The 21,727-nt window shown below is 39.2% G+C and overlaps 1 protein-coding gene across 10 annotated transcripts in view; it reads left to right on the top strand.

Annotated features, from left to right (window-relative positions):
* The window catches only part of trpm3 (transient receptor potential cation channel, subfamily M, member 3), a 210,140-nt gene extending 192,637 nt beyond the window's left edge, over positions 1-17,503 (top strand). For 5 of the 10 annotated variants that reach the window (XM_036144444.1, XM_036144449.1, XM_036144446.1 and 2 more), the window contains 9 exons: positions 2,901-3,041; positions 5,419-5,547; positions 6,120-6,371; positions 8,188-8,362; positions 9,957-10,085; positions 11,622-11,772; positions 13,271-13,464; positions 13,671-13,803; positions 15,220-17,503. In XM_036144444.1, coding sequence (XP_036000337.1) covers positions 2,901-3,041; positions 5,419-5,547; positions 6,120-6,371; positions 8,188-8,362; positions 9,957-10,085; positions 11,622-11,772; positions 13,271-13,464; positions 13,671-13,803; positions 15,220-16,840 — 2,925 coding nt within the window. In that variant the 3' untranslated portion in view covers positions 16,841-17,503. The remainder of the gene's footprint in view (positions 1-2,900; positions 3,042-5,418; positions 5,548-6,119; positions 6,372-8,187; positions 8,363-9,956; positions 10,086-11,621; positions 11,773-13,270; positions 13,465-13,670; positions 13,804-15,219) is intronic. The other 5 variants (XM_036144452.1, XM_036144447.1, XM_036144445.1 and 2 more) reach the window with 1 other exon arrangement.
* Positions 17,504-21,727: the final 4,224 nt, after the last annotated feature.

Genomic DNA, 21,727 nt, shown 5'->3' with positions numbered 1-21,727 from the left:
CCTGAGGCACTCTGGTATTAAACAAAACAAAAGAAAACATATTGCTGGACGATGCATTTTGTAATAATCCCTCTCTTGTTGCCCTGGCTTCTGACTGCTCAAACACACCTTCAGATTCTTATGAATCGCAGACAGATTCATATACCAACTGCTTCACCACAGAGGGAGATTGTATTGTCGTATCCTCAGAGACTGTAGATAAACCACACTGTAATGAATTTAAATGCTTGCGTGACATCTTGAATGAGTAAAAAGCATGCTGGTTGCAATAAAGGCATGGTATGATTTACACGCTGGCACCTGTATCTGTTCCTGTTAACCTTCCAGTGAGAGTGTGCCTGGGATAAAACGGCGTGTCACCTATTTGGAAGATGAACACGCCCCTGCATAGTTACATGTAGGCACATTTTCTTTGATTTCAGGCTGACTTTACAAAAACTGAGCTAGCACTAATACACCATGTTAAAAACTAGGGTCAGCCATAAAAAAAAAAAAAAACAGACAGTGCTGGTCAGAAGTTTACATACAGCATGGATGTTATATTAATTTTTGCCTTTAAAGATGTTTTTGATCATTATTTCTTCAGGGCATAGCAGTTATGCAACACAAACCTTTAGTGATTTTACATATGAAGAATTTGGTGAACAAGTTTGAATTTATTTTTGATTTTCCCTTGATTTTCCCACAAATTCCAATATTTGGATAAATGTCTCTTAGGACGTTGCAGAGAAACTGCTTGGCCGTATGCATCAATAAGCTCACATAAAGCTTGCTGGATATATGTCCACTTTTCTAATTAGAAATGCTATTGCTTCAGTTAAATTGATAAGAAGTCTAGCATGCAGCAAACCTTTAAAGTTATTATATTTTTAATATTGTTGAGGTCAGGGCCAGTCTGCAACCTTAATGTTAGCCTGCTTTTTCAACTCAACATGTTTTGTCCGTTTTTCAACCATCTGACACAAGCTATCATCCTGGTGACAGGAAATAGTTTCAGATGTTCAGAAAACATCTCAAACAGTTTACACCTGAAGATTTGATTAGGGCATAATGGGAGTTTGGCTGTCTGGGGTTTGTGGATTGTGTGCAGTGGTCATAGACATGAACAGAAGGTATAGTTGTGGAGAGGAGTGTGTCTGGTTTGGAAACCTCGTGGTCTCATTTTTAGTTTTTGGAAAAAATGTGGTTCTTATTGGTAACGTCAAGCCATGACCTTGAGCTTGCACTGGAATGGTTTGCAGATAAGGGCCAAGGTGCCTGGACGAGGGTCAGCTCCTCTGGGTTTTAAGTCATGATTTTTAACCTGAAAAAGGTGAATTGCTCTCTGCACGGGCATTCAAGAAAAACCCATGAACCACCAGTGTCTCTGTCGAAAGTGAAATTGGTTTAATATAAACATAGACTTAATGACAGCGGACACTCGAGGCATCAAACGTGTCAAATAAAGTGCCCTCATTATTTTCTATTAAGCAATCAACACTGGCAGCAAACCAGCACACAGTGAGTGTCAACGCCACTGATAAAGCTCTCTGGTCTCAGCGAATTTCAGCTTTAGATCTTCCACTGCATGTCAACTGATTGTCTATTAATTCAGCACAACATGACACTCCTGAAATCTAACCATAGAGTGTGCTGACCACCAAAAAGTGCCTGTTCCAAAATTGATACCTTCAAGTATCAACAGACATGCCAATATTTACTGAAAACGTTCTATGTTCAGACAGGAAAATTGGGAGCTATTATGGCCACAAGACAATCAGTATGTTTCGAGGAGTCAAGGTGAAGCTTTTAAGCCTAAAAGCACGGTACCGGCTGTCAGCCATGATGATAGCAGCATCGTGTTGATGCTTTGTTTCACTGGTGCTTTGAGTAAGAAGAACAATAAAGGTCAATGACCTCCAAATTCTTCAGTCTCCAAATTATTCGATTTTGATAAAATAAATAAAATGTTGAGCAATGTTTTTCCTGGACCCAGTTAAAGACTTAATTACATTGGTTTCTTCGCAACTTGCTAATGGACACGTAAGCAAATATTACTGGGTGTGTACGCTTGAATTTTAGCTTGTATGTTGGATTTTGATCCTTGGTGGAATAAAGAAACTCTACATTAAATTCAAACTTTTCATCCAGTTCTCAAAAAAAACAGACAAAGTTGAATTTTCTAACCACCCTGACAAAAGCATTTAATTAACTCATTCAAAGGTTTTAATTTTTATGACAATCAAATCTGTGGAGACTGCATGCACACTTCTGACTGGCACTGTGCAAATCAGTTGCTTCTACACTTATAATACAATTCTGTGGATAAGCTCCCTCAGAGAAATGGTGTTGCTTTTACATTAAGACCATGACCCATTAAAAAAAAAACAGTGGGCCCTGAACCCTCTCTCATGGATAACAAAATGTGTCGCAGAATGATATGAGATATCTATGTTTTATCTTTCTCCTCTTCTAACTCTGTCGTCTTCCTGTCTCTATCTCTTTGTCTGTCTCCTGCCTCCTAATTGTTGTCTGAGACACAATCCATGAGTGTCTGTGTCCTCGTCATACCGTGTTACAATGCCAGCCTTCACTCAAACTCCACGTCACACAGACATTTCACATTTTGGAATGACGGCATTGCCTGCGCTTGCTTCTTTAATTGCGGTATTAAAAAAAAACTGCTGTTGCTCATGATATAACCCTCTTCTCCACATTTTTTTTATTTCTTTTATCCAACCCTTCCTTTTTCCACCCCCCCTCCCCCAAATACTCATCCTCCTCTCTATCCTCATTTTGCATCTCCTCTTCGTTTCCATCCACCACACTCCCCTCCTTTCCACACTCTTCTCTCCTGAAATCCTCACACCTTTCCCTCCCTCGTCCCTCTCCTGCTCCGTGTGGGCTTCGCATTCACCCAGGCAATGCTGGGTAAGGTAACCACAGAGACATCCAGAAAGAAGGATGTTGAGGAGGTTAAGAGCCGCCACCGCCTTATCCCCATGGGACGCAAGATATACGAGTTCTACAACGCTCCGATTGTCAAGTTCTGGTTTCATACGGTCAGTGTCGGCTTCAGCAACACCGCCCACATTCTCCTTTAGAAACTGTTTCTGCTGACGGTGCAGCTGCAGTTTTTGGCCATTAACATCTACTTTCTCACACAGCCTCCATTGTCATTAGGCTCCTGTTCCACAGTGTCATTAAGCAGCTTTACCGAGGTGTTAAAGTTAAGTGAGAAGGGGGAGACTCCTTGAAGCAGCAGGCTGAGAAAAGAAAAGGATAACAAGGGAGGGAGGGAAATCAAATCACTTAATGTAAAACTGCTAAATTAACAGCAAAAAATGCACATTTAAACCTCTGGGTTTTGAGGTAATGTTTCTGGCAACTCATACACTGAGAGAACATCTGTTATACCTTTAGATGGTTATGAAAACAAGATGAGCAGTGAACATCCTGATTTTGTTCCTCTTGCTGACTTTGAATTCTGTTTATGGCTTACGTTTGGTGTCTTTTTCCGCCTGCAAGCAAGTGCATAATATTTCGTACAAGCTGATCCCTTGTTTCCTATGCTTGGATGCCTTTAATTTGCTCATTCATTGGAAACATCTCGTTTGCACCAGGAGGGGTTTTTACTCTTTATTCATATTAGGAAAATGTTTCTTTTTTATGTTACTTTTTTATTTTTTATTTCTCACTTCTTTATTCCCCTTCACAACTCTCCCTGTCATTGATGTTAAAGAAGAATATTGCACAGCATGTCTCACTTCTTGTGCTTATAGAGCAGATGGTTGGTTTTCTCACAGAATGTGGTCGTCGAATTATTATGCAATTTATACCCTTACCTATCACCTGCTGCGGAGTGCTGCAATGTTTGGAATAATCAGGCTCAGAGCTTTTCACGCATGTGGGATTTAATGACAAAAGTCACCGTCAACCTTATTATAATCACTTTAGTGACTTACACCACTGGTATGCTCAAATTGCAGCTAAAGAATGAGATGCTGAAATACTATATTGACATATTCAATTATAATTCAACCCATAAAAACACTATTTTCTGTTTGATAGCACACACTATGAACCAATTAACAATTGAACGAAGCAACATCTCCAGTTACATTCCAGTCCAAATGGTTAGTTTGGATGTTTTACTAAAACAAAGCATTTTATGTTGCTGGAAAATAACAATTATCAACCATTACACATAAAGACTAATATATATATATATATATATATATATATATATATATATATATATATATATATATATATATATATATATATATATATATATATATATATAGCAGTTATTATCCAATACCCTCCAAATTTCCTTTTTATAATGTACACGTTGAACCCACTGGAGCTCTCTTGATTTCAAATATTTATGATCCGGTCATGAAAGCTCTTTTTTAAAAACAGAATACTGTGTTGAGTATTATTCTTTCCCGTTTTAAAGGGATAGGTTAGGATCTTTGAAGTGTGGTTTTGTTAAAACATTTAAGGCAATTAATATCTTAACTCCATGAGATATGAAGATATGATTTATATTCAATGTAGTCTTAGTAACTTCATTGAATATAAATCCAGATAATTTAGTCCCAAAGGCTGAAGAAATACTTTCACTGCTTTTAACCAACTTCAATCTCTAAAATAAAAACACCTTGTGGATGATTTCCAATCACACATTTACGAAAGCTCTGTCCTGCCAATACTGAAGTTTTCATCTACCAATTTTTGTGTATTGACCTACAGACACGATAACATGTTTTTTCTGCTTTCTGATTAAATAAAAACTGTTTGAACAATAAAATGTCCCTTGTAAAATAAAATACTGGTTTCTCAGTAAGCCCAAAGTTATAGAGCGGTGTTTCTCAGCATTACAGGAAACCTACAAATACACTAAAAAGCAACGGGCTATTGTTAAAACACTATACTAACCCTGGTGTCTGTGCAGATAAAACCCAGCTATAAATTATTATAGATTATTATTATAAATTATAGATCTTCTACAGACATGTTGTATCTCACCTTTTTCTTGCACAGAATCAGATATATTCTTTTTTGTCTACAGAGTAATTTCCCACACCTGTAAATGACTTAGCATTGAGATTAAAACTCTCGTATTTATGATGTCTTATTTTTAAAATCAAGTCAAGAAATACAAGTCATTGCTTGTATTTCAACAATACAAGACACCACACCACACACTACAAATGAGACACGAAGGGAGTCATCCTCTGAAAGTAATATATTAACTGCTTTTAACCCTGGACTATCACTTTTAAGTGTACAACGTTGTTTTTACTTGTTTTAAAGAAATGCTATACAGTTGAATTTTGTTTTTGTGCCTATCTATATGAAAAGCAAACAACCAAGTGTGTCACCAAAATACGACACTTCTCATACTCTTTCTGCTTCTGTATTTTAATGCAGATGGCATATGTTGGATACCTGATGCTGTTTAACTTCATTGTCCTGGTCAAGATGGACCTGTGGCCTTCTCCTCAAGAGTGGATTGTCATTGCTTACATTTTCACCAATGGCATTGAAAAGATGAGAGAGGTAATAAATGGTGGTTCTGATGCAATGTCACATTAAATTGAAAACAGGACAAGCGATATGCAACAAACAGAGCCTACCCTGTTTATTAGTTACATCAAACGTTTATTTCTATTTTGTGAAATAGTTCATAACAAATAAAGAAAATCAATGTCAGATCTGTGGAAGAGAAGTAAAAAAGGGCATCACAGCGAAGCAAAACGGGAACAGGAAGATGAACGCAGGACACAAAAATGAAAGAACAGAGTAAACAGAAAATACTTTGTGGCCATATCATATAATAGGTTCTGCCCCATTCTGTGGCTTTTTGTAAAATAAGTATATGAAATGTATAAATCATTGTGTCACATAATTTTCAGCTACACTGTATATGCTTCCTCAGATGTCAAATTCTGTGATTGGTGTGCTCATACTGCCCTCTTATGGTGCTCATGATGGATGCATTTCCACTCTCCTCTTACTGTAACCCTTTTCCTCCAACTCTTTTGTTTTACCTTTCTGTTTCCCAGCTTCAGTGTTTATTGACCCTACTCATCATTATTCCTAAGCGACCGTATCTCCCCACTGTTTTCTAGATTCTGATGTCAGAGCCGGGAAAGTTGCTGCAGAAGGTGAAGGTGTGGCTACAGGAGTATTGGAATATAACTGACCTCATGGCCATCCTCATCTTCTCCGTCGGCATGGTGCTGCGCCTCCAGGAGCCGCCACTCATGAGCTACGGGCGAGTCATCTACTGTGTCAATATCATCTACTGGTACATCCGACTGCTTGACATCTTCGGAGTCAACAAATACCTGGGTCCCTATGTGATGATGATTGGCAAGATGGTGAGAGAAGACGGGTGGAAAGACTCCCATCTTTAATATCATTTTCTCTACATAATAAATTATGCTTTAATGACTGTTTACCTCCCGATTTTGCTGAGCATGATCATTGGTGCCTGTTTAATCAAACTCAGTTCCATGATGGCAAAAGGTGTAATCTCTAAACCAGTTCAAAGAGAGCCCTCGTGTCTCTTAACTTGTTTGTTTGATCTCAACAAGTGCAAGATCAGAGCCTGAGATTCATGCACACAGATCTAAATCAGTAACTGTCTGACGCTTAACTGTGTCTGACACAAGCTGTGTACCGGTGGACTTAAAGTCTTTGATATGAAAATGAGCTGTTAAGTAGAAAGGGAGGTTTGGATTTGCATCAAATGATTCAGTCAGGTCCTTCGGTAATGGGTTCCTTCAACATCATAAGCCAGTGTCATGACGGAAAATTAGAGCAAAATGTGGGAAACAGTATTTATTAAAAGCATTATTTTTGCTTTTAGAAGTGATTTAAACAATTTAGCGTTCTTTTCATAATTTATTTTTAATTTTAATGTGAAATGACTAAATAACTGTCATCGAATTGTAAAAATACTTGAAATAATTTAGTTTTTAAAGTTTTTATTCCAAATCACATGCTTCTTTAAAAAAAAAAAAATCCTTTAATTTGAGCATATTAAGCCAGAAAAACATTGCTTTTGTTTGTCTTTTATTACTTTTTGGCACCCCAACTGGAGCATGTTTTGTTTGTTTGTTTGTTTTACTTTTTCTGGTTTATCAAAATTTAAGGTAATATGAAGACTCCAGTGACATTTGATATGCTGGGAAACACCTTTATTAGCAGATCAATGTCATTGGCATTCGTTCCCAAAGATGCACAAGAAAATGTAGACTAGGTTAAAATTTAAATTAAAAAAATACAAATTCCATATTAACTCTTGGTTCCTCTCTTTGCATCCTGGGATGCTTTTGGATCTTTTAAAAATACATTGAAACCTTTATTTGATGATAATGACCAAGGGAATATTAATATGACATGATGTCAAAATGGGAAAGACAAACAAAAACAAAACCGGATGGCAACCAAGTAAAACACGTGTTTTCAAATCTACACAAATCTGGAAATCGCTATAAAAATTGCAATTAAACTAGCCCATATCTACAATACAATCAAATTTAAACGACTGCTTAGAATGTGGCAGACAAGGCTGGTTGGGGATCCAAGTTTGTCTTGTTCAGAGAGTGGCATATCATTTATTTTATTTGCCAAAATAGGATACTGAGTATTAATGAACAATTTGTAAAACACAAATGTAAATGCATTTCCATTGTTTGTCTCCCTGCCAGATGGTACACGCTGAATGACTTAAAATTAATAAAATTAAAATAAATTAAACATTTTGGGTCTTCAAGGCTCCATAATAACCCACTACAGTAATACAGCATCAACATAAACATATGGAGTTTGCTAAATACTACATGACTATGATTGTAACCGTTTCAGTTGCACAGATGGAACAAATATTGACTACCTTCCTGTAGGTCAAGCATTTAGAAAAGGGATGAATATGTGAAAAAACACCTCATGCCCTCTGTAAAATGTAGGCAGAGGATCCATGATCCTGTGGGCCTGTTTCTTTTCCAAAGGCGCTGGAATCCTGGGAATGGTCAAAGATCCCTGTGTCAGCTCAGTACAGACCTGCATTGTCTCTCAAGGGAAAATGGCTTCCATCCTATTGTCTAAAAGAATGGTGCAAAAATGTTGATGGCAGGGCGCCAAGAAAATGTGACATTAGCTGACCCCTTTCTTTCTCCCTCTCTCTGTCAGATGATCGACATGATGTATTTTGTTATCATCATGTTGGTAGTGCTCATGAGTTTTGGGGTGGCGCGTCAGGCCATTCTCAATCCCAACGAAGACCCGTCCTGGATGCTGGCCAGAAACATCTTCTTTATGCCTTATTGGATGATCTATGGGGAGGTGTTTGCCGACCAGATTGACCGTAAGTTTTGGGTGTAAGCTGCCGGAAGAAAATTTATTTCAAATTTGGAAAAGAATTACTGCTGATTTTCTAAGAAAGAAGCAAGAAGAATTAAGTAGTTATTAAATCTGAAACATAGCTCAGAGATTCCTTTTGAAATAGATATAAAGATGACATAGTGCATCCCAAAAGTTTTCCAACCTCTTGAACTTTTTCACATTTTGTCACAACAGAGATTTTATCTGAAAGACCAACACCAAGTAGTGCATAGTTTTGTAGGGAATGGGAAACGATGCATGTATTACAAACTTTTTTTTGGAAAAGTGGAAGTCTACCTGTATGTATTTTAATCTACGATGCGTGTGAAGGTATCTGAGTTTTGTTAGAGAACATCAGTGAAGAAACAGCATCACAAAGACCAAGTAAAACAGCAGATATGCTAGGGTTAAAACTGTGGAGAGGTTTAAAGCAGGGTTAGGTTATACAATGTCATTCCATAAACGTCTATCACCTAAAAATAGAAATAGAACGACTGCATACCTACTGACACACGGTCATCTAACTAAACTGACAAGCCAGGCAAGATGATTAATCAGAGAAACAGCCACAAGGCCCACTGTAACTCTGGAAAAGCTACAGAGAGACACACCTCAGGTGGAAGAATCTCTTGACAGGAGAACTATTCGTCATGCACTTCACAAATTAGCCCTCTGTTGCACAGAGGGCTAAAACACAATGTTGAAAACCCCCATAAAAAGTCATGTCTGTTTTTTGCCACAAGCCATGTAAGGGAAACAAAACAGATGTGGACAAAGGTGCCCCGATCAGATGAGACCAAAGCTGAGCTTTTGGGCCTATACCCAAACGCTGTTTGTGCTGGAAAACTAATGCTGCCGATCATCCCGGACACAGCATCCTTACCATGAGGCACAGCAGTGGTAGCATCATTGTTGGGGATATTTCTTGAGCAGGGACAGGGATGCTGGTGAGAGTCGATGGAAAGATGGATGAAGCTAAGTATCCTGGAAGAAACCTGCTAGCTGCTAGAAACACACCTCAAAAACCACAGCGTGATGTGTTTTTACCTGTTGGTGACTGTTGGTGCAAGGGGGCTGAATGCCCAAACATCCCACACCTTTCACATTTTTATTTGTCAAGACAATCAAAAACTTTTTATGAAATATTTTATGCCTCACAATGATCCACTAACATGTAATAAAATATACAGAATCTTGTGGCTGCAATGTTACAAAATATGAAAAAAGTTCAGGGGGTGTTCTGTAAATATATTTGCAAGAGATAGTAAAACAGAAATTTTTGACACAATCAATGTCAAATTGTTCGTCATACTGTATAAGGACACTATTGTGTGCCCCCAGTTTATCAGGATCCTTTGTGTCTCTGATTTCTTTTGTACTTTGTTAACACTTTGATTTAATAAATCAAACAGAGGCTGGTGGAAGTGTATGTGAGAAAATGTGCCGAAGACTGGCGGTCTGTCTGTGTGCTGTCCTGTTGTCTATTTGTATAGCACTGTATATGAAGGTGTGTACGGAATGTAAGGAGTGGCCCAAAGAGAAGAGATCTGAAATAATGTTTCCGTTCTTTGTTTCAGATATGAATAGTAAGAAGGTTCAGCAAAGGCTGAATGAAAAACACTGGCTGGTCGAAAATTACTTACGAACGCACGGAAGCTGGCGTAGTACTGGTCCATCCCACATTGCCCAGACCATTCTAAATTCCAGTAAATCTATACATATAGACCTCAGTTTAAACACATATGCCTATTCCACCTCTCCTCCGTCATCCCCGCCTTACCACCATGTCATGCCCACCACCAGAGGCCACTTGAGAGAGAAAAAAGTGTGCATGTGTTTTCTTGCTGTAAGGCTAAAGTTGCCACTGTGACGGTATCTCAGGTCAGCTACTAAATATAAACACTTTGACCAACCAGTCCAAGTAAACCTGAGTCTGTGAGACCAATATATTTGACGAATCTTAAAAGAGAGGAGATAGTAGCTTGACCTAAGGCTATACCCTGTAAGCAACTTTACTCCCACTAATTTTGGCAATGGTCGCTCAGATGGCAGCAGTACGTTTTAGACGTTATTCACAAGTTTTTTGGCCGCTGCCACATCAAGAGAAACCATCAAAGATTTGATATTCCCTTGATGTCTCTCTCCTTGATTTTTATTTTTTTTTTGGTTACCTCTAAATTTCTTCGACTTTTGAAGAATTGACCATGATTAAACCGCATTTCGCATGAATCACATAACTTTGACAACAGCTCAGTGTCTCATTGGAGCAGTAGCACCAATGCTGAAATATTTCACTGACTAATCCCAACATTTTGTGAGTGATCTCCAAACCTTACAGAAAACATTAGATTATATTTGAATGAAACGCACGTCCATATTAGGACATAGTAACTATTCACCCTTCATCGTCTGTAATCTGTTTTTTCACGTGGTTCAGTTGTCAGAGTTTTTGTGTCCAAAATTTGTTGACACTAAAAAGAAAAAAAAAATGAAGAAATGAAATAAATTACTTCAGTTCTCTGTCTTTGGGCTACATTGTATGAAGCAATTGAGCACCGAGAAATGACGAGCATGATGACACTGATTTTCCAAGGCAAACAAACCAAGGACAAATGAATGTTCCCTAGATCAGCTACAGCAACTGAACCATCATGGATGGAAAAACATGCATCGTTTCCTAAATACATGTCGGATAGACCTCAGAGCAATCAACCATTGTGGAATGGAGTTACGGCTCTCACATGTGGCAATATATTTTAAACACGTGTTTAAATATATTGAAAACACAAACGGGGACAACACATGATAAATGTGTAGTTCTCTGAAGTATGTTTCTTTTTTTTATTTCCATTTCCGTACATGAGCCATTACAGTATTTGCTCTATCCAATCACTTCCTCAAAAAAGAAGCGTGACAATAAAGTATGCTTCTTGTTTGTTTGCAGAGTTTATATTTTCTATCATTTTTCATACTTTATATCTGCTTGTCTTATATTCAGTTGTTTCCACTCATGTACTTAGAGTCTGATATATCATTAAGGAGATGCTCTTTTCTTTGATTTGCGTCAGTCCTAACCTTTGATTTCATATTCATTTATTTTTGGTTTAATTTGTGTCCATGCATGTATCTCTTATCAAACATGCGTCCTTAATATCCATGAAACTATGGACGGATGAATGTATGTTTTCTTTTATCTGCCCTGTATCAAAGTGTGTGTTTGTTCCTTTTGTGGCACCGTGCAGCTCCCTGCGGGCAGAACATCACCACAGAGGATGGCGTGGTGGTGACCCTGCCGCCGTGTAAGACCGGCGCTTGGATTGTACCCGCGATCATGGCTTGCTACCTGCTGGTGGCCAACATACTGCTTGTCAACCTACTCATAGCAGTGTTTAAGTATGTAAACTTTCTGAGTGATTTTTGCTACACTACCATTTAAAAGCTTGCATGTCCTTTGAACATTTATAGAAAATAAAAAAATTAGAACATAAAACATAATTGTGTCATGCAAGGGACCTGATAATTGCTTTCAACTGCTTCTATAAAAGAGACTCTCCATCTGCACCCCCACCCCCAAAATCTTGTCCAACTAATTGCCTTCACATGTCCGAAATTAAATTCCAAATATGCCAAGCTTTGAACAGCTAATGGTCCCGTGTAGTAGAAAAGTGTGTAAGAAGGGGAGTTCTGGTTGGATGAGACTAAAGTTGGACTTTTTGGCCTGCATGCCTTATGATACAGTGATACAGTGACATTTGTCCCCTTGGAGATTCGTGTTAGTTTTTTTTTTTTTTTTTTTTACTTTTTAGTCACACTTAAATGTTTCAAATCAGAAAAGAAATTTCATTATCAGATAAAGATGACCTAAATGCTAAAAGCAGAAAGCCCTGTTGCAAAGGACTATTTGACCCCTTTCGCATTAGTAGCAACTCAGAGTGGTTCACTGTGGGTCGACTCGCTTTTTCGGCTTTTCCATCAGTAACTTCTATGGGGAACGTGGAATTCTTGATTTAATTAATATTTTTTTTGTACAAGGCATTCCACCTTCAAAAAAGAACAGTAGAAAATGCCTTTTTGAAAGCCCAGAGTATAATAACATTAATGCTCATGATTACTGGAGCTATACTTCTCATCCAAACTGAAGATGGTCATGGTGCTAGTTAAAAGTACATTTGGTGATTTTTTTTCTGAAAGTTTCCCCAAGTCCCTTTTTGAATAACTGCGTATGTGCAAGACCGTCTTACTTTGCTCTTACGCTCCTCATAGGTACTGCGTACATTTTTTTTTGTCCAAATCCACTCTGGTCTTATCTCTTTCAACTGAGGTTTTCCTCTTCTTCTCTTAAACTTGTACGATATTTGCTTTTTGCAAATCTCAGCCATTTTCAAAGTATACAGTGAGAGCAGCGGCGCTACAGTGAACGGCTAACACCGAAGCTAACCGGATACATAAACACTAGAAGCCAGCAAGCAGAAACTAAAAAGGAATGTTGCACATTGGTGTGGCAGAATGATTGGCATGTGGAACAACCAATAAATAAGGTGATACTTGAGGGACAGAGGGGGTGAGAGCAGGACCAAAACGCTGACCAATCCCTGCTTTTTGATCCAAATGGCAGGGATTGGTCTGAGTTTTTACAGGCCTGTAGCTCTCACCGAGATCTAATTTGTTAACCTCATTTTTTTAAACACATAGTGTACATATTTACTTACAGGATGGAAGGACCATTTCAGCCAATATAACAAAAAGTGCTTCTGAACAGGATTGCCAACTATAGCTTTAATGCACTGGTGAACATTAGATGCAGCCTCACTGACCAGTGAATTCACTTTTTTGTAGATTTACTGTCACATCTGTCATGGCTGATCTTGTGTTTGTGCTTGGTTGTTGATAGCAACACGTTCTTTGAGGTAAAGTCCATCTCAAACCAGGTGTGGAAATTCCAGCGCTACCAGCTCATCATGACGTTCCACGAGCGGCCGGTCCTTCCTCCACCCCTCATCATTTTAAGCCACATAACAATGGTCCTAAAGCATCTATGCTGCCGCTGGCGCAAGCATGATGACGACGAGCGGGACTATGGGCTGAGTAAGTGGTACATTATACTAAGCCTGAAAAAAAAAACTGAGGGTAAACAGCAGGGTATTAAGTCTTCTAATTTCTTAGTTTCAATGTAAAACATTTTTTTGTAGGGCTATAAAATTTACAGTATTACAAAAACAGAATAATGGATTATTTAAGTTCTTTTACTTAAATTTAATTGAATACTGTTAACCTTTTTTTTTGTTTCACAGAGCTTTTCATCACTGAGGATGAGCTGAAGAAAGTTCATGATTTTGAGGAGCAATGCATAGAGGAGTACTTCAGAGAAAAAGACGACAGATTCCACTCATCTAATGATGAAAGGATCAGAGTCACATCTGAGAGGTCAGATAAGAGCACTCAGAAAAACGTCTGTAACGGACAGTGCCTTGCAAAAGTATTTGTAGCACCTGAATGTTTTTACATTTTTGTTACATTACAATAATTCAATTCTATGTATTTCACTGAGATTTTATCTGATGGACAGAGAGCAGTATATAACTGTAAAGTGACAGAAAAAATGATGCACAGTTTTCAAAAACTGATGCAAATAAATCTGTGAAAAGAGTAGAGTGCAACTTTTTCTGCAAGTCTTTGGGGTATGTCTCTGCCTGCTTTGGACATCTATAGAGGGATTTTTTTTCCCATTCTTCGTCTCTGATTAGCACTGATTCAGTCAAAGCAGGTGGAGAGCATCTGTGGAAAGAATTAATGCCATAGTTTCTCAAGTCCATTTAGGTCTGGACTTTAAGTTGTTTATTGTATCACATGAATATGCTATGATCTTAACCATAGCATTGTAGCTCTGGTTGTGTGTCTAGGGTTGCCATCTTGCTGAAAGGTGAATCCCAGCCCCGGTCCCCAAGGGTTTTGTAGCCTCTAACAGGTTTTCTTTCAGGGATTGCACAGTTTTTAGCTCCATCTATCTTCCCATAATCGTGTTTCATGGTGCTGTAGTGTTCAGGCTGTTGTGCAGTGTTAGTTTTCAGTCACACATTGCTCTTTGCTTGTTGGTTAAAAAATATTTTGTTTTAATTCCACCAGAGCACCTTTTTCCACATATTTAATTATAACAATTTCTTTCTTCTTATCACTCTGTCTTTACTGCCAGATTGGTGGATTGAATTAATAATAGTGGTTACCAGATTCTCTCAGATGAGCTGAGGGTCTCTGTAGCTCTTTTGGAGTTACTGTGGGCATCTTGGTGGCTTCTGTGATTAATAATTTCTTTTTCTGGTGTGTCAGTTTAAGTGTTCAACCGTATCTTGGTTGGTTTTTAGTTGTGCCGCAAATTTCTTGCTGTACTTTATTTGTTCACAAGACTTCTCAAAGAAACTTCTGAGGCCTTCCCAGAGCAGCTGTAATTAGAGTGAAATGAAAATAAAAATTGGATTGGGCTGTGTTTTTAAGAATATACCAGGAAAGGGGGATGTAGAGAAATGTTATATAAACAGATTTTTATTAGTGAAAACTTTTAAAAACCATTAGTTATTTTATTCCCCGTTTTAACAACAGTGCACCACTGTGTGTTGGTTTATCATATAAAATGTCAATAAAATACCTTGATGTGTGTGGTGGTCATGGAACTAAACCTAAAAAGCACAAGGGATCCTCTATGAATACTTTTGCAACTTATATGATGTCCTCATACCAAGCATTAAATATCTATTATTATTTGAGTGTGTTTTTTTGTATTATTCTATGCAATTGTACATTAATCATGTCGTGCAGTCGTTTAAGTTTTCTTTCTCTCTTTGTCAGGGTGGAGAACATGGCAATGCGTTTGGAAGAGGTCAATGAGAGAGAGCACTTTATGAAAGCATCGCTGCAGACTGTAGATATCCGCCTCGCCCAAATGGAAGAGCTGATTGGACGAATTGCCGTGGCTCTGGAGCGTGTGACCGGTGTGGAGCGTGTGGAAGTCAACAAAGCGCGCTCCCGTACCTCATCCGACTGCACAGATTCAGCATATATACTCCGCCAAGCTGAGTGTCCAGATTCTGCATACATCCTCCGCCAAAGCAGCTTTAACAGCACAGAGGGCAATGCCTACCGCCTACAAGAGGCACTTGAGGGAACGGCTGAGGGCTCCATGTCTCCGCCCTCTCCTACCGGCATGGCTGCTCGGGCAAGGAGTCACTCTTTTTATGTCGGGGGCGGACGTGCCGACGAGCGTGCAAGCGGGGCTGAGCGAGCTGAAAGCTTCTTTAAGGAGCGCTCGCTCAGTCTCCACCGAGCCAATAGCTCGCAGTCTGTTTCTTCGGGTGCCGCCACCAAGGAGTCTAAGCCCCTCCCACTGGCGACGCTGTCGGTTTCCCAGCAGCACCGTCCGTCATCGTGCATTGATATCTACGTCTCAACTTCTGAAGAGGTGGGGCCTGCCGAGGTCTTTCTTGATCCTCTCCGTGTGGTCCCCCCCCTACAGAGAGACTCTTCACTGCAGTCCGACATCATAGAGACGGTGCTGCCAGGAGGCCGTGACTTCACCAGCACTGCTACTAGCGGTCTGGGCGACAGACACTCGGAAGGCGGCGCAGGCAGCAGCGGAACAACTGGAGCTATGTATGACGACAGCGCGGCTGCTGATTTGTCATTGTGCTCGGCAAACCTCTTACCAGACACCACCCTACCTCCTTGGGATATGGAGCCATCTCCACCTCCCTCAGCAGGGCTGCTCGAACGCTCCAAGAGCAGCCGCTACCTCTCCACAGCAGGCACGGCATTCCTGGATGAGCCTCCTCTGGTCAAGTCCCACAGCCTCATGTTCACGCCGAGAAGTTGTTACGGTGGACTGGGGGCGGGAGTCCAGGTGAAGGCCGCAGAATACACCAGCATCACTGACTGCATCGACACCCGCTGTGTATCAGCTCCATACACTCCTGCAGAGTGCTCACACTCACCGGGAGGATCCACCTCGTTCACCTTTGATAAGCCGTCAGACATTAGTTCCACCCACCCGGAGAGAGAGGCAGAGCTAAGTCACACAGAGTCCGATCCTGAGGACCCCGAGGACCTGATACCGGCCTCCGGTACCCCTCGCATTACAGGCCTAGGCGGGCCCAGCGGAGCTCCTCTCTGCTCCACCCTTTCCAGGCTGGAGCGAGCGAACAGCTGTTCCTCAGATGACTCCCATCCTTCACTCACTCTGGCTCCTCCGCATCGGAAGAGCCTGTCAGTGAGCGAAAGGATGGAGAGGGGACCGGGTTTGGGAGCAGACAGGGGACCTGGGCCTGGGGGGCGGGGTCTTGCAGGACACAGATACCCTTTCCTCAGGAGCAAGTCTGGAGCGAGACCCGACACAGCCAAAACTGACAGCCTATCCATAAGGAAGCTGGCTACTCCATCCGCTTTCCGCAGCTTTGATAGACAAAACTACACGTGACAAGGGCCCACTGGTGCCCTCACACATCGTGTGGGTGAAAACTGCAAAGGGCCAAAGTAACAGCAGGATGAAGTTGCCCGTAGATGCTGATGTGGAACATATCTATATTTTATTCCGTTCCATTTTAGGTTTGGAAAAGATTAGATATGATCAGCACTGAAGGGCAGCTTTATCCTGAGCAAAGAATGAGAGCGGAAACAGGCACAGGAATCAGAATGTCTATGTACATCACTCAAAAGAAAGAGCTATGTATTTAGACTAGTTTATACCTCTTGTAGCAAAGTAACTTACAAAGGGGTGCCATGAAAATGGAAGTTGTATTTGTCCTGTAGGTCTTCCACCAACCTGATTTACATCAAGTAGACATTGATCACTGTCTTGCATCACATATCATCAGTCACCCCAGACAGCGAAAGTGTACTGTTATTCCTACCTGTAGTACGTAATAGACACTGTTAAATCCGAAAGACAAAGAAAAGAAGGAATGATTCACCTAATTTTTAATTTATTTTTTTTTGCATCAAAATTATTTTTTTAGTAACGCTTCCACTTCAACTCTATTTTCTTCTCATGGTGGAATCCTAACTCAAACCAGCATGATACAATTTACAGCAGGGACAATAAGAATTGAACATGCCAATTTCTCTGTCTCAACAACTAAGCATCAATAAATTAAGTTGAATAAAAGGTAATGGCAGAGGGATTGAGTACTGAAAACATTTATCGACGTTGATTTAAATAATGAGCAGAAAACATTTGTATCCAATGACAGCTCCAAGACATAGTCCCTCTGGAGAAACTAGCTGCATGTATTATCAGGTGCATTTTTGGCCCATTTCTTCACACCAACAGTCTTCAAATCTGTAAGGGTCTCGAGGGCCTCTTCTGGGAACTCTGGTGCTTTTCAATAGATTTTCAGCATGCTTTACTTTACCGGGATCATTGTCATGGTAGATTTCTCCAGTCATCCCACTCCTTGAAAAACTACCACCTTGATGTTCTAACCTCCAAACTTCACTGTTGGTGTGATGTTTTTGGGATTATGTGCAGGCCTTTTCTTCTCTGAGCATGTCTGAGCATTTTACTGGCCATCAGTTAGAGTTGAAGCAGCTGATGTTATTTGCACTGATCAGGAACATGGTGGCTTTCTAAATGCTGGTACATTTCAGCTGGTTTCTTAGCTTTCTTTCCCTTTTTTGCACCACATTTAGTTTGTGCGTCACTCAACTTCATTACTTATAATTAAGCTTAGGGACTCATTTGATTTGATTCCTTTGTATAAGCAGGTTATTTGAGTTAGTACAGACATTTAGTGTGAACTTTATATTGCAACAATGACTCCATTTGAAATATTCTGAGAAAAAATGTTGACATGTTGAATACCTAATTATCCCTGTTGTATACTTCTGTACATCTGGAATGTGGCAGTAGCTAATATGTACACACATAATCTTTAAAGTAGTAAAGATGTAATTCTTATAAAATGATTATTGAATTCAAAATGATCATCAAAATAGGCTGAAAAATTATGGTTGTCTCTGGATAGTAAAATCATTTCTGACTTTTAGGTTACAGTAAAGTGGGTTTCAAAAAATGTAATGAGTACATCTGTAAGCTCATGCTTCAGTTGTTGGTCACACATAAGGGTGAATCTACCCAGATACACACATTTTTGTCTGAGACTTTTCAACTCTGTCCTCAGAACTTTAACAAGTGCAATTGCAAATGTTGAGGACAGGAGGGCTCCAGGTTCATCAGGCAAGCTGGCCTGATGAACCTGGAGTAAACTTTTCCTCTTTTGCATGTACCTACCACTAAAACTCTCCCATTAAATAAACCATAGACCTGTTTCTTGAGCCATCCTTCAGATTTTGACAGTGGCATTATTTTTCTATCCAGCTACACTTAATAGATCCGTCCTTCATCTTTTCCAATACTATCATTTGTTGATTTTTTTTCAATAAAAAAAGAGACAAAAAAAGAATAGAAAAAAACAGCAGCTGATTGATGATGCGCCCAAATAAACGGCGTACAGGTCACAAATATTTACTTTTTTGGCACTAGTTTGGGATTTTCTTTTTAAGAAAGCTTGAACATAAGCTGTTGAGTATATGCACTTTTGGTGAGGTTTAACACAGGTGTGCATCTTAGATGAGGGAAGATGGAGAAAGCTGATCATCAAATGATGATTGCTAGATTCATGTTTTTACAGTTCTCATGTTTTTTTCTGGTGGAAGAAGAAAGTGGAGAGAACGATGCCTTTCTCCGACAGATTTGCAAAGACAAGATTATTAAAATCTATCTTGAGTTTGGTGTTTTTAAACACTTTCTCACTAGTTCTATTCAGTTAATCATGTTATTTTTTTGAGATGATGATTCTATTTATAACTATTTTCTTGCTCATTAGCAATGATGATAGTAAAATGCCTGTTTGAATTACAAAATACTATTTATATGTTTTCAGTGATATTTTTGTCAAATTTTAAGTATTTTCTAATTAAGCTTATATAATAAAAGATGACCACCTACATGCACTAAATGAAGATGTAAAATATTATTTATTAAATATAGAATAGTCTGAAATACTGTACATTTCCATCATATTTAAAAGTATTTAAAGTAGTTTTTATTGTGTGTTTTATCAAGCAACTTATGAGATTTTTCTAATGTTAATATGGCAACACACAGTTGCCAGTATACCAAACTTAGGGTGCCTTTTGGGCATGGATGGAATATGTGGGGATTTACGTGATTCAAGAATCTGTGAAGTGTCTCATTTTTGTCTTATTTTCTCTCATACAAGGTTCACTTAACTGTAATTATCCATTCATAGACATTTGTTGTTCCCTTTCCCATCCAATGTACATACCGGATGATTTGTTATGATTAGGAGATTGTGTTATTGCTTGTATGGACATTTATTTGAATTTATTTGAATACACCAAAAATCATAGGAGATGTCTTTAGCACATTGGCTTTGTTGACTAAGAGAATAAAATAATCTGTTTGCATGTGACAGTGAAGCGTTGTGGTGAGGGCAGAGCTTCTCCACATGGCTGGTGCAGCTGTTGCTTTAACTCTGTCTAGCTTTAGGTGATTGATCTGATTCGTTTGTATCACACACCCCATCTTACAATCAAAATCTTCCAGACTGTTAAACATCTCCAGTTGTTATTGCTGTAAGACACTAGGCAACTGCGGTCAGTGCTTTCTTCTGCAAAACCAGACATCACCAACCTTTCTTTAAGGAAAACATCTATGGAATGTCCATTCAACCCACAGGTGCATCTCAATATACTAGAATACAGTAAGGAGATATTTCAGTAACTCAGTTCAAACTGTGAAACAGATTTATTATGACTTCATTACACAAACTTATATTTTTCAAAGGTTAATTTCTGTTAAATGTTGATGATAGTAGCTTACAGGTAATTAAATCCTATAATTAAGCTTCTCAGAAAAGCTGAATATTACATAAGAGCATTACAATATTGCCAAAATTTTATTTTATGATTGCGTTATGGTCTAAACAATCCTACTTAAAACTTGACAGCTGTCTACCAGATAATCATTATCTTCTGCAAGCAGTGTATGCCACAAAGGATCATTGTAAAGAAGTTGGCTGCATTCATAGCGCTCTATCCAAGCACATTAATGACAAGTTGGGTTGATAAATGTGTGGTAGATAAAGTGCACAAGTAACTTGGATGACTGCAGACTTGACAGGTTTGTGAAGCAAAGTCCATTCAGGAATGACACGGGGTTCACAAGACTGGAGTCAGAGGTCCATGAGCTACCACACGCAGATGTATGGTCGCCCATGCAGCATGCTAGCTGTGTGTGTAGCCACACAGTTAACTATACTTGGACATGAATTCATCCAAAGTCACCTGGCTGCTGCTGGATTGTTAAATCAGGTTGGTCCAGCCCAAGATCCTTTATCTGTTTTTTTGTCCACCAGAGAAAGCCCTGTGAGTTGTATTCCTAACAAAACCTAACGTTTTGTTTTAGTGCACCATTCTCACCGGTCTTGTGGTTGTAGTCTGATTCTTCCATTTGGATCATGTGTGATTGACAATCTCACCTGTGCATCTAAGCTGCCAGGGTTGTGACTCTGATTGACAGGTATGATGAATTCATCATACATGAAAAGCGCTGATTGGCCATGGGTGAGGAGAGCTGCACCCAAAGGAGAATCTTTAAGTAACCAGTTAGAGACCATCATGTGGTCACTTGAAAGCTAAAAGGTCACACAGACATATTTGCACACTCATTTGTTCAGCACCCCTTCAGCATTTAAAACATCAAAATTAGGGCCCCTACATAATAAGTAAACACAAATCAAATGGAAATTTTGAAAAACTAAAGGTTAGACTATTTTATTGGAGAACCGATGTGCTAAATTTTGTGTTTTATATTTTAAGTTAACTGTGTCCATTTTGTCCTGCAAGTTTGATGAGGCGGCGTTTGGGCCTATAGACTCTATAGGGAATGGTAAAGAAGAAGATGAAAGGCTTCCCAATTCTCTCATGGCTGTGGTTATTACCTGCGATCCTTGTAGAACTTTGTTTATCACATTTTTCCTTCCATTCAATTTATTATTTATATGGTTGGACACCCCTTGTTGAAGCGCCAGCTTCTGTACAAAAAACGTTTGTGGTCCCACCTCCTTGGGAAAGCGGAAATAAATGTCTCATGGGCAACTTTCAAGTCAGCAGTCTTCCCCATGATCATGTACACAGCATTTTTTAATTATGATTATTATTTATTTGGCCCATATCACATTGTAATTTCCTGAGATAAGAGTTTGGCTTTTCATTTGCAGGGTGCAACAAATCCAAGTGTTTTACCTTTTAAATTGAATTACTGAAAATAACTTTTTTTTTA

The sequence above is a fragment of the Fundulus heteroclitus genome, chromosome 12, assembly GCF_011125445.2.
Source record: "Fundulus heteroclitus isolate FHET01 chromosome 12, MU-UCD_Fhet_4.1, whole genome shotgun sequence".
Taxonomy (NCBI): Eukaryota; Metazoa; Chordata; class Actinopteri; order Cyprinodontiformes; family Fundulidae; genus Fundulus; species Fundulus heteroclitus.
Note: the sequence above shows the minus strand (reverse complement) of the source record. Positions and strands in the feature narration are given on the sequence as shown.